The 12,446-nt window shown below is 43.3% G+C and overlaps 1 protein-coding gene across 1 annotated transcript in view; it reads left to right on the top strand.

The window, feature by feature from the left end:
* The window catches only part of ncam1a (neural cell adhesion molecule 1a), a gene marked incomplete at both ends in the record, with an annotated part of 537,183 nt that overhangs the window by 452,443 nt on the left and 72,294 nt on the right, over nt 1-12,446 (top strand). The window contains 3 exons of the mRNA XM_080748824.1: nt 3,669-3,819; nt 9,509-9,693; nt 11,778-11,874. Coding sequence (XP_080604950.1) covers nt 3,669-3,819; nt 9,509-9,693; nt 11,778-11,874 — 433 coding nt within the window. The remainder of the gene's footprint in view (nt 1-3,668; nt 3,820-9,508; nt 9,694-11,777; nt 11,875-12,446) is intronic.

The raw sequence follows: 12,446 nt of genomic DNA, 5'->3' as shown, positions 1-12,446 counted from the left end.
CTTTTTTCATGTTTTTCTCAAAACGGCAGCCTCTTCTACATGCCATAACACAAACACTGTGGCTTAGAAATGATAAAAAACGGTCCTGACTGAAAGAAAAGATTTTCGCGAAATAAACAGGACATACTCGGATTACATTTACTCGGATTACTTTTCTCGCCAGTACTCTCGCCGGTAGGTAAAATGACGCGTTTGACGCGTTGCCATGGGCATTGGGCACCAGCAAATTAAGACATCAAAACCACGTGGGCGTCCGATGTGTTAAGGGGAGACCTTGAAATGTGAAAGTTTGAGAAACACTGAATATAGGGCATTACATTAGAAAAGAGATGGAAAGAAATATTGTTTCTGCCCGACAATACTGGTATGCAAATGTTTTGCTATTTAGATTTAGTAGTACTACTGTACTCGGTGTCCTAGATCTACTGTAACATTCTTCTTCCCAGTGTAAAGTACAGTAGAGGGACTACGCTCGTGATTGTCTTGTGATCACTGCTGTGTCTTTCTCTGTAAATGAGCTGCAAGCAGACCCCGGAGAGGACCCAGCACTTTGTTTCATCTTAAAGAATATATATATATATATATATATATATATATATATATATATATATATATATACAACCAACAGGCAAACAGCTGCGCGTTGCCGCCAGCAGCTCTGACTGTGATAGATGAACGCAATCCAAAAACCCCAAACTCACTCAGAGAGTGTACAAATGGAACCAAATAAAGCAATAAAAGTGTCCATTTGGTTCCATTTGTACACTCTCTCTGAGCTATCAGCACTGACGATTCTATTGTGCACACACAGGTGTGCCGTTTCAAGTCTTTCAAGGCTTTTCTGCTCTTTTCGAAATAGCTACAAAATAACATATCGTCACTGTCGGGTGGAAACCTCGTATCTCCAAGTTTAGAACGTGTATGTTTTTTTTTTCATCATACAAAGCCGTCTCACAAAAGTAGAGAAAACAGTGAATCGGCTGTTTTCATTTTTAAAATGGTAAACGCAAAACGAACAGTTTTGGACAAGGTTTTCACCCGACAACGACGATATATAGGCTACAAAGTAACGTAAAGAGATAGTAACACACGGACAAAGTCACTCTAAGGAGACGGTGTCACCACCGCTCAAAAAGGCAAAGACGTTTAGGGATGAGGGGTAAGGCATGGGCGAAAGCTCACAGTATGAGGTGTCTAAATTGGAAATTGGAAGTACTCAAGTAAAAGTAAAAAATACACCCAAATTGTACTTGTGTAAATGTACTTATACTTTACACCACTCTTCATGTCATATTACTGCCCCTGATTGAGCACCATTTACACACACGCACGCGCACACACACACACACACACACACACACACACACACACACACACACACACACACACACACACACACACACACACACACACACACACACACACACAGGGGCGTCACAAGGGGTAGGAAAGTGGGACTGAGTTACTGGGGCCCAAGGTGGAGGGGCCCTAATAACTTTATCTATTGAAAAATAGCAGATATACAAGCTCACAGCGCGGCACCGAGTGCCGCGCTGCGAGCTTGTAGATCTGCTATTTTTTTAAAGTTGTGAAAATGTGTGAAAGTCTTTGAATATATGTATTTTTTAAGCGAACATTTCTAACTAAAATTTTTCTTCTGTGGGTCCCTGGAACTAAATATTTTGAGATCGGGGTCCGTGGCCAAATACATATCATCTTGGGAGTCCTTGACATAGGTTTCTTGCACACATTTTCACGATTTTTCAAAAATAGCAGATCTACAAGCTCACAGCGCGGCACTCGGTGCCGCGCTGTGAGCTTGTATATCTGCTATTTTTCAATAGTTAACATTCATGGGGGGCCCGCAGTGAATCCTTGTACCCAGGGCCCAGAATTTGGTGTGACACCCCTGCACACACACACACACACACACACACGTCGCACACACTCACGCATGCACACACACAGCACATATAATGGCATATTCTTAGTGTTGACTTTGAACCGTGACATTCCAACAGCTACAGCCACATGGCACATTGACGACTAGTTAGGCAGGCCTCATTTCAGCTTTCATTAAGTTGCAAACGCTCCAACAGCAGAATGAGGTTTAAGATACGTGACCTGGACATGGACATGCTGGATTTACTCTCACATTAAAACTCATCATTTGCACATTGCTTGGCCCGTTGCATCTATGGTGCTGCAGTTGATATAATATATGATAAGATAACAAGCCTTTATTGGTCCAGTGAAATTCAGGTGTCTGATGTATAAATAGACATTTTCTTCTGAACACTAGACATCAGACCTTACAGCAGTGTTTCTCAACCTTTTTTCTGCATAGGCACACTTTTCATGTCCCAAGAATTCATGGGCACACCAACATAATACGGGGGGCGTAAATATCGTCACTGTCGGGAAGAAACATCGTACCTCCAAGTTTCAAATTTGTACGTTTCTTCGCAAAGTAAAGCCCTGCTTCATCATACAAGGCTGCCGAACAACAGTAGTGAAAACAGCAGATCTACAAGCACACAGCGCCTCGCACCGCGAGGCGTTGTGTGCTTGTAAATCGATCGGATGTTTTCTCTAGTTTAAATCATTTTTAAAATGATAAATACAATACTGGCTTTCAAGCGGTTTCAAGGGGCACACTTGACCCTTCTCAGGGGCACACCAAAGGTCCCCAGGCACAGTGGTTGAGAAACACTGCCTTACAGTATGTAGAGTCTATGAATAAATATAAGTATAAATATATCAACAGCGAATGATTTTCACCCTTGCCATGACCAGTCTTTTTGACGTAATTCATCAGTTAGCCGATCAGCCGGGGTTAACGAGATTAATAATTGCAAAGAGTGACTCGAATTGACTGCTCCATCCACCTTCACATATATATTCCGTGATGATGGAATTGTTCTCCAGGCATTAACCTTCTCCCTGTTTATAATAATTTAGCATTGCAAACCCCTGGTTGTGACAGTGTCACCGGGTAAGATTAATGTTTGCCCTTTGAAAATGTTCCAGGATCCTGCTTCAAATCTTCGGCAAACGGAGCAGAAACATGCTTTTTTTTTCTTTTTACCAAATCTGTATTCTCCACTTGAAGAGGAGACTGTTATGCTGTTCCTATCATTTACATAACATGAATGCCGAAGTGTCTACAACACTGCAATATTCATAGAGAATGCTTACTTGTACAAGCTTTTCTGTCAGGAAATTGTGTTTCTATAATGTACAAGTCGAAAGAACAAATGAAGTTACAGCATTTTATCTAATTTACAGTGTAGTTTGTCAACGTGACCCCTTTCAACACGTGTTGTTCTACTAAAAAAATATCTATCTTTTATTCTTTTGTGCAGGGAAAGCTTGCCGTTCTCAACTGGAATTATCTCTTAATACCTTGACACGTTCGGCTGAATAGTCAAATCAACACCATTGTGTTCTCTTTGTCTCCTAGAGTGCAAGCGTTTCTCTCATGCTAAAACCAATCATTCTTTCTTTTTTTTTCCCGGAGGAGAATGATTGCAACGTACAAATACTTTGATCTGTATCAACAAAAATGATGGCCTCTCGGTTTGCTGACAGATACACAAAACCTGGGTGGCTTTAATGGGAGCGTCAGATTGTGAACTGCGATGGTTTTCGTCTTCTTTCTCCAACAGAGCCTGGATGGAAACGTGGTGGTCCGCAGCCACGCCCGCGTCTCCTCGCTCACCCTGAAGTACGTCCAGTTCACCGACGCCGGACAGTACCTCTGCACCGCCCGCAACTCCATCGGCCAGGACGTCCAGCCCCTGTACCTGGAAGTCCGCTGTAAGTCCCTCAAGACTGCCTAGAAGTCTTTGAAAAAAGAATTTTTGAATATTCTAACCCATTTAGGCCTAGAATTATTGACTGCTTTAACCAGTGAAAAATAGCAGATATACAAGCTCACAGCGCGGCACCGAGTGCCGCGCTGCGAGCTTGTAGATCTGCTATTTTTGGAAAAAGTTGTGAAAATGTGTGCAAATCTTTGAATATATGTATTTTCAAAGCGAATGTTTGTAACTCAAATTTTGCTTCTGGGTGGTCCCTGAAACTAGATATTTTGAAATGGGGGTCCGTGGCCAAATAAATATCATTTTGGGGGTCCTTCACATGAAAAGGTTTGAGAACCACTGACATAGTAGTCTCTCAAGAACAGACTAACTGAGCTCCAGTTAAGTGAAAAGGACCTTTTCTTTGACGATGGCTGGCCAGATTGCTGACATAGAAACATAGGTTTTTCAAAAAACCTTAGAAGGATTCAAAAGACACGTATAGAATCGGTTCAAAATTCTAATTTTCACGATTTTTCAAAAATAGCAGATCTACAAGCTCGCAGCGCGGCACTCGGTGCCGCGCTGTGAGCTTGTATATCTGCTATTTTTTTATATTTAAAGCATAAAATATTGCGTCATAATGTGTTCAGGCCTAAATGGGTTTTAATTGCATTCTGTCTCTTTCTCTGTCTCTCCCTCCCTCTCTCTCAGCAAAAGTAGACTATGTTTTGATTTTAGATTTAGTTTTTCCCCAGACAAGAGTTGTTTGCATGCCTTTAATATTCATGGTTAGGCTTGTATTTTTTGTTTTATTATTTTTTTTTTTTTTTATTGGTGCCATGAACCAACTTCCTAGAATAGCTTTCCAATTTTAGTTTGCTAATTAAAAAAAAAAAAAAAAGTTGATAAATAAACAATGTCCTGAATCGCCCAGTGTGCGGTACATAATTGTGCAACTGGGGATGCTCTCTTTATCAAAGGCCCAATGTAATTATTCCTTTGTGTATTTTGCACTAATATTAAGTGTAGTTCTCTCCAGAGAAATGGAGGTTCGAATGGTTGCACTGATCGATAGTAACCCCTCGCTTTTCTTCTACTCGCGCTGTATGTGTGTGTGCATGCATAATTGCACATTGCACATCATGTGCATGTATTGTACGTACACGTGTGCCTCTACAAAAGTAGACCAATCGCAGCCAACTACTGTTTAGCTGATGCTGGAAACACCAATCACAGTCTCCACAACAGCCGCTGGCCAGGCCGATCACAGCTCATGCAATTTAGGCACTCAGCTAATCTCTCGAGACAGATTCTGCTTCTTTTTTTTGGGGGGGGGGGGGGGGGGGGGCTCCCATACTCTGGCACTCACTATGCAAATCACAGCTTAGCAACATCAAGCACACAAATGTTAGCATCTTTGTTCATCGCTGCCTGAGGGCAGGGTACGAAAATGTCTCCCACTGTATGAAGACCCAAGACATTTTTAGGATGTAGGTTCACGTTAGTGTGGCGGAGAGATTCGCAGCCCCAGCCTTGAAGCCTCAAAATTCTAGTATCTCCCTCGTTCCATAGGGTCCGATTCACCTCCATTACATTAGCATATTAGCACATGCAGGAATTCCTGCTGTTATTCACCCTGGCTACAATATGCCTTCCGGTTGGTTCCAAGATTTCTAGCGGAAGTGCTGCTTTTAACGGAAGTTACGTCATGCGGTGCGGGTCTGTTTGCATTCCCCAGCAAAACAAACACAAAGATTGTAGCTCTTAACTCGCTCTTAATAGGTCGCCTGAATCAATGTTTTTGTTTGTATATTGTTAATTGCGAGCGCAACCGACGGAGCAGGAGACGTAGACCAGATTTTTACCAGCGGGGAATACGTTTGCAGGAACACTGCACTGTGAAAAAAATACAACAAAGTTCAGTCCCACCTCCTAGAACGGACTCTGCCTCATATTGTCACCAGGCTTTACCCTTCGCAGATGAGTAAGCCTGGCTACGCGAGGCTAGCTGTTATTAGGCCTCTCTGTTGTCTCGTCTCGTCTTTGCCTGTGCAGTGTCAGAAAAGCTTCACACCAAAGTTTGTTACCTCGATAGTATGAGAAAGAGATAGTGTTAAAGAACACCCAATTCGATTAATGTCCCTGGGTGCTGCCCCCCAGTACACAGGAAATGTGCTCCTAACAAGATAGCATAATAATACACTGTTGATGGGAATGTTGGCGCTGCAGTAATCAGTGGGTAATCAGGCAGCTGATTTAATGTAGACAAGTCATTCCTGATAAGAAAAGGTGCTTTCTCTCTCTCTCTGGCAAATCTGCTCTATCTGCACTGTCCTACACTCACTCTCAACAATCCATACTGTGTCTAAATACAGTGTGAGCCGCCCCTAACTTAATGTACCAAATAATCCCATTATTTTGTTGTGTTCCTGTCCCTGGGTTTTATTGGGCTGGCTGTAGCAAAGTGTTAATGCCCTTCCATTTTGGTGTGAGATGTTTTTTAGCAGTTGGAGGTCTGTTTACCATGAGTATCTCCGTGAAAACAATGATTGTTTTCGCCCTCCACTCGAGAACCGCTGCCGTTTTTCGGGCGCCAGAAAATCCATCTTCTAGAGACTCTGCTGGGAGGCTGTTATGGCAATTGAACGGCCCGGGTTGCTGTCTCCGCACGGGTCGATGAGACCCAGACGTGATAAGAGACTCTGAATGGAGGTTGTGAGAGCTGAATCAGTGGGCTGCAGGGGGACGGCGTATCTGTTTTGACCCAGCGGCGCGGCCGCCAGTCTCATCATCTGGGGCCTGTGGAGCCGTAAGGTGTCTGAACCGTAGGGACCTGCTAGCTCAGATGCTCAAGAGACACATCTGTTATGAAAGACGGAATACATCAGGGATCAAGAATTCAACAGCAGCCTCCGAAAGTCGCGTTAAAGGTCTTATGACATCAAAAAAATTATATAATTTTCTTTTTGTGGCTTTTTTCATGTTTCTTGACCTCAATTACACCCCCAAAAAAATGTTCATTCAACATTCAGTGGTTTTCTGTAATCTGTAGTTTTTTGAATAATTAGGCTCAGAAAAGGGAGTTCATTTTCCTCTGGACGTACGCATCATCATCCAGGGGAGGGTGCATCACCTTCGATGTTACTTTCCACTGTGTTTGTATCGTTCCAATGCACCATTTACCAGTTCAGTTGTTACGTTCACCCTCACCTACAACCACATCCTCCCCTGGATGATGATGCGTACGTCCGGGGGCAAATGAACCCACTTTTCTGAGCCTAATTATTCCAAAAACTAATGCCACAAAAATATATATTTAATTTTTTTTGATGTCATCAAATGCATGTGTACCGTATATTCATGCTGAAGGGACAGCAAAGTGCAACTGCAGCAACCACTCTACTCGCTTGCTACTTATGCTCTCCCGTTTGCCAGCAATCGTATAATTAGATTGATGAGATTAGATGAAACTTCTACTGAAGTGTTTTCGGGATTGCTGCGCTGGATTGTCTCGAAGCGAAATGGAAAGATATTGCACTTGCCAGCAGAGTCAAGTCAAGTGGTAAATTAGATCATTTAAAGGTCCTTAAAAACAGAGAGCGTCTGATTCTTCTCAAAATCCTAAATGCACGGCCAAGGCAGACGGTATCACATATGCAACCACTTTCTTCCTCAGCTGCAGCCGGTATTTACCTGTTGAACAGTGTCAACCCAACCTTGGACTAGCGTAGGACAGACCATCAGAGAACTCCGCCTACTGACATGTCTGGCATCATCTAAACAGCAGAAACAACCTCTGCTAACAAGCCCACTGCGTTGAAAATAAATCATATTACTGTCCCAATATGAAGGAACACGTGAAAGTCTCTGCATTGACTCCGCAATGCAGTTGTTTATTTATTTATCTATTTCCCCGGAATTGTTTCCACCCAGTTCTAGCGACTACTGTAACCATTGAATCTATTATCTATCTTTTATTTCCTTTTCTGCTAAGCAGCAAGCTATACAGGATATTGTCACTTTCGGGCAGAAACCTCATATCTCCAAGTTTCTTTTTTTCTTAAAGTAAAGCCCTGCTTCATCATACAAGACTGTATAAACTATTGAAAATAGCAGATCTGCAAGCACACAACGCCTCACGGTAGATCGTCTATTTTAACTATTTTAAATCATCTTTTAAAAGGATAAATACAGAATGAACGGTTTCCACCCAACAACGATGACATGCTAGGTGATTTCGAAACGGAAGTGGGGAGGAGGCTTCACATCTGCTTTATATTTTACTCATGATCAGAGCTTCTGTGTCTAGATGTCAGACTAGATGTCAACTAGTCTGGGATCCCTTCACTTTTCGGGGTTTGATCCGGTCGGGAGCGGAAACCACTTCATGTTGTAGTTCTCAAAGGACTACAATTTGGCCGGAAAGATCAAACCGGATTCAGTTTTACCCCAAACTAATTCCCCTGCACTCAAGGACATACTTTTAGGACCTACCTAATAAACCCCTTGATGCGGAGTAGTTTTACTTTTGGAAAATTTGTTTTGTATATGCATCTTTTAGTCCAACTTGTAGTGACTGGCAAGACTACACTAGGCTACTTGAGCATTTTAATAGGGATTGGGGAAACAAACAGGGGGAACCAAAACAAAGCGACGCCACTTCTTCTGCTTGTGGTTTCTGCCTAGACCGGATCAAACGGCCTGTTGTAAACGATCACCAGTCTTTCCCCCGAGAAAGCCTGGTGAGGCGAGGTTAGATGTCAACAGACGTATCGGTATAGGCGGAGATCTCTGATCGCCCTGGCTTTACACGAGCCACTCATCTCGGGCATACTGCTCTGAAGCCTAGATGCATCTATCTGAGCTCTCAGTGCTCTTGTCGTTGAAGCCCTCCATTTAGTTTTGTGAAAACCCCAGGACAAAAATCCACTCGTCCTAGACAATTCGCCCTCCTGGCCCCCAAACTCTTGAATAAACTCCCTGTCGCATTTACAACTACAGACTCACTCCTTAGCTTCCGCCGAGGCCTGAAGACTCACCTCTTCAGACTCCAGCTAAACGCATAGCACTTACTTTAAAATCGCCCTGAAAAACCACTTACAGGCGGCAGCCATTCGCAACTGGCAATAACAAAACTAGCCCAGCCTCCCCTGACCCTTCTTTGTATCTACTGCATAGTACTGTGTTCCATCCTTCTGTCATTCAATGTTATATGAGATACTTCAATGGTTTCCTATGGAAATGAGCGTAGTCCTTTCTAGGATCTCCTTTTAGTTGACCTTGTACCAGTGAACTGTCATGAAACTGTACCCTTTTCTATGCAAACTTCTAATAAAGTCTTCAATCAATACTATAGCACCCTCAATGACCATACATGAAAGCTAGATAGCATTTTTAGGTTTAAGTTTTTTACTGATAAGGTGCTTAGTCTACCTACGTTATTTCTTTGTCTTTCTAGATATGCATTTGATGTATTGATGTATCACCTTGCTTATTGTATTGCTGTATTAGGCTATCTGCTTGTTGTAAGTCGCTCCGGATTAAGAATGTCTGCAAAATGCCTAAATTGTAAATAGTGTGTGTGTGTGTGTGTGTGTGTGTGTGTGTGTGTGTGTGTGTGTGTGTGTGTGTGTGTGTGTGTGTGTGTGTGTGTGTGTGTGTGTGTGTGTGTGTGTGTGTGTGTGTGTGTGTGTGCGTTACAGACGCTCCTAAGATCCAGGGCTCAGTGGCGGTGTACTCCTGGGAAGGGAACCCAGCCAACATCAGCTGCGAGGTGCTGGCTCACCCCGGCGCCGCCGTGGTGTGGTTCCGGGACGGCCAGCAGCTCCCCGCCGCCAACACCACCAACATCAAGATCTACAACACGCCCTCTGTCAGCAACCTAGAGGTTTGACCCGTCACCTGTTCCCTACCACAACTCAATGGGAAATCCATCAATACCGGGGGGGGGGGGGGGGGGGGGGGATTTGTGTCGGGGGTGAAATATTAGCGTCTATCAAAAAGCTTAGTACAATGCTTACGTCAACTCCAGTTGGCGTCTTGGGTCAGTAAGTGTACGACATAAAGTGAGGTTAAGAAATTGATTCAGATCAATCTAATACCTCACATCTGTTCTTTCTTGGCAACACCTGCCTAGACAATACTCATCAGAGCCTGCTTAGATACATCTTACATGACATGTTCACCTAAGCACCATTATCCTTCCCAGGATAATGACACTTAAAGCAGGAGGCTTTTTTTTTTACTTCAGTCATTAATAATTAAGTGAGGCAAGTGCCACTGTGCCAGCTGTTATGAATGATAAAGGTAGTTAGTATCAGTGTGACAAATCTACGTGGCCAGAATACTGCTACTGCTACTGCTACTGCTACTGCTACTGCTACTGCTATTGCTACTGCTACTACTTGTGCTACTACTGCTACTACTGGTTCTCAACTGGGCCCGGTTACATGTCTCCATTCCGACATGTCTCCTTTCCGACACTAACCCTATCTCTTACCCTAACCCTAAACTCAGCCCGAGGCTCGGCCCGGCCCGAGCAATTACCATATGTTTAGGCCCGAAAAACCCGAAAAGGTGTCATTATGCGTGTCATCAAATCACTTATCCAACAAGCTTTGAACTGAGCAGATTGGACCTTACGTTCGATTCAGATAATGGCCAAAACATCTTTTGGCCGATTTCCGGTTGCCGATTTTCGATTGAGTTTTACTGCTACTACTGCTGCTACTGCTTCTGCTTCTGCTACTACTGCTGCTGCTGCTACTACTACTACTACTACTACTACTACTACTACTACTACTACTACTACTACTAATACAAATAATAATAGTGTCACCTTTAGTTGTTGTTGGGGGTATTTGCCAAGTAAATTTGCACACCCTTGGCCAAACGTGTTAACGTCTGAAGATTATAACCAACTTTCAAACTCGTTTCCCCTTCGGCAGGTCAAGAAGATCAAAATAGTATTATTGCAGCGCAAACGTCACCTTTAGTTGTTGTTGGGGTATTTACCAAGTACATTTGCACACACGTAGCCAAACGTGTTAACGCCTGAAGATTATAACAAACTTTCAAACTTGTTTGCCCTTCGGCAGGTCAAGAAGATCAAAATAGCATTATTTTGGTGCAAACAAACAAATGCAGTGTCTTGCCAGAGTTTGTTTTGTCAGTTCGTGCACCTCTAAAGTTTACCAAGTAGCCGAACACAACCACAGAGACACCAATGCAGACACATCATATGTGACTGTCATACATTCAATACCCTCATATCAGAAATGTACCATGGATAGTTTTGAAGAAAGGTTGTCTGTGAATGTTGGGAGGTTTACAAGCTCTATAATACCTCTATGAGCAACTACAGTACAATCACAGCCAGATGGCAGTTAACGAATGGAGCGAGATAACACACACGTTGGGCCCTATTTTCGTCCATGCTAAACCCATAAACTTCTTTGCCTTTTTTTGCTTGTAGATTAGCTATTTGAACTATTTAAAAATGTTTTTTCAAAATAGTAGAAAAGGGCAAAGAAGTTTGGCTTGGCGAAAATAGGACCCCTTGTCTGCTGACGCCAGAAACGGCTAAATCTCATTTCGTCAAAAGCTCTTCAGTGCTAAACAAACAGTGTCAATCTGGGGTACAAATCATCATTCCAGCATTGTCCTGTATACAGTGGGCGAGTCTGACATTCAGAATTCAGAGCTGAGCCAGAGAGAACTATCTGTTCGTTTCGGTAGAAGCCCTGCCGAAGCCGGAAAATGTTCACCTTTGACTTTGTTTGTAGTGTGCTGCCAACTTAAGTGTCTTGCTCACGGACACTTACTTGAGCTGAGGTCAAAGCGGTGACCTTCCCGAATCCCAGAAATCCTTCTCTCTGCCCACTCAGCTTATTTTCTGTATTGGTGGAATTGTCTCTGGATCCCAGGATGATATTACTCATTCAGTGGTCTCTGCTTGTTTACATTTCTCAGATCACTCCAGAGTCCCAGAATGACTTTGGAAGCTACAACTGCACGGCAACCAACGCCATCGGCTCGGAATCCAAGGAATTTGTTTTCATCCAAGCAGGTTTGCAATCAGAACATTTCACTTATTTTACTCTTAAAACAAGTATACTGTATACCAGGGTTCCCCAATAGGCGGCCCGCGGGCCATTTGCGGCCCGCGGGGGGCTACTGTCTGGCCCCCACCAACCCCATATTGGTGGGGGCCATATTATATAGTATATCGTCGTTGTCGGGTGGAAACCTCGTATCTCCAAATTTGTACGTTCTTTCGCAAATCCTACAAGGCCGTCGCACAAAAGTAGTGAAAACAGCAGATCTACAAGCACACAACGCCTCGCACCGCGAGGCGTTGTGTGCTTGTAGATCGGCTGTTTTCACTAGTTTAAATCATTTTTAAAATGATAAATTCAAAACGAACAGTTTTGGACATACAAGATTTCCACCCGACAACGACGAGAACTGTCGCTGGAGTAGCGGGAACGCCACCGCCGCCCCCTGGAATGTTGTGGCCCTCGGCTTGGTGCCCTAGACATAATTCGGCCCTTGGGGAAAACTAGGGGAACCCTGCTGTATACATTACATTATTTTGTCACATAGAAGTATTTGCACCTAAAATTGTATATGGGGATCATT

This window comes from Nannobrachium achirus, assembly GCF_963921795.1.
Source record: "Nannobrachium achirus genome assembly, chromosome: 19".
In the NCBI taxonomy this organism is placed as follows: Eukaryota; Metazoa; Chordata; class Actinopteri; order Myctophiformes; family Myctophidae; genus Nannobrachium; species Nannobrachium achirus.
The sequence above is the reverse complement of the archived record's forward strand: the minus strand, read 5'-3'. Positions and strand labels throughout refer to the sequence as shown.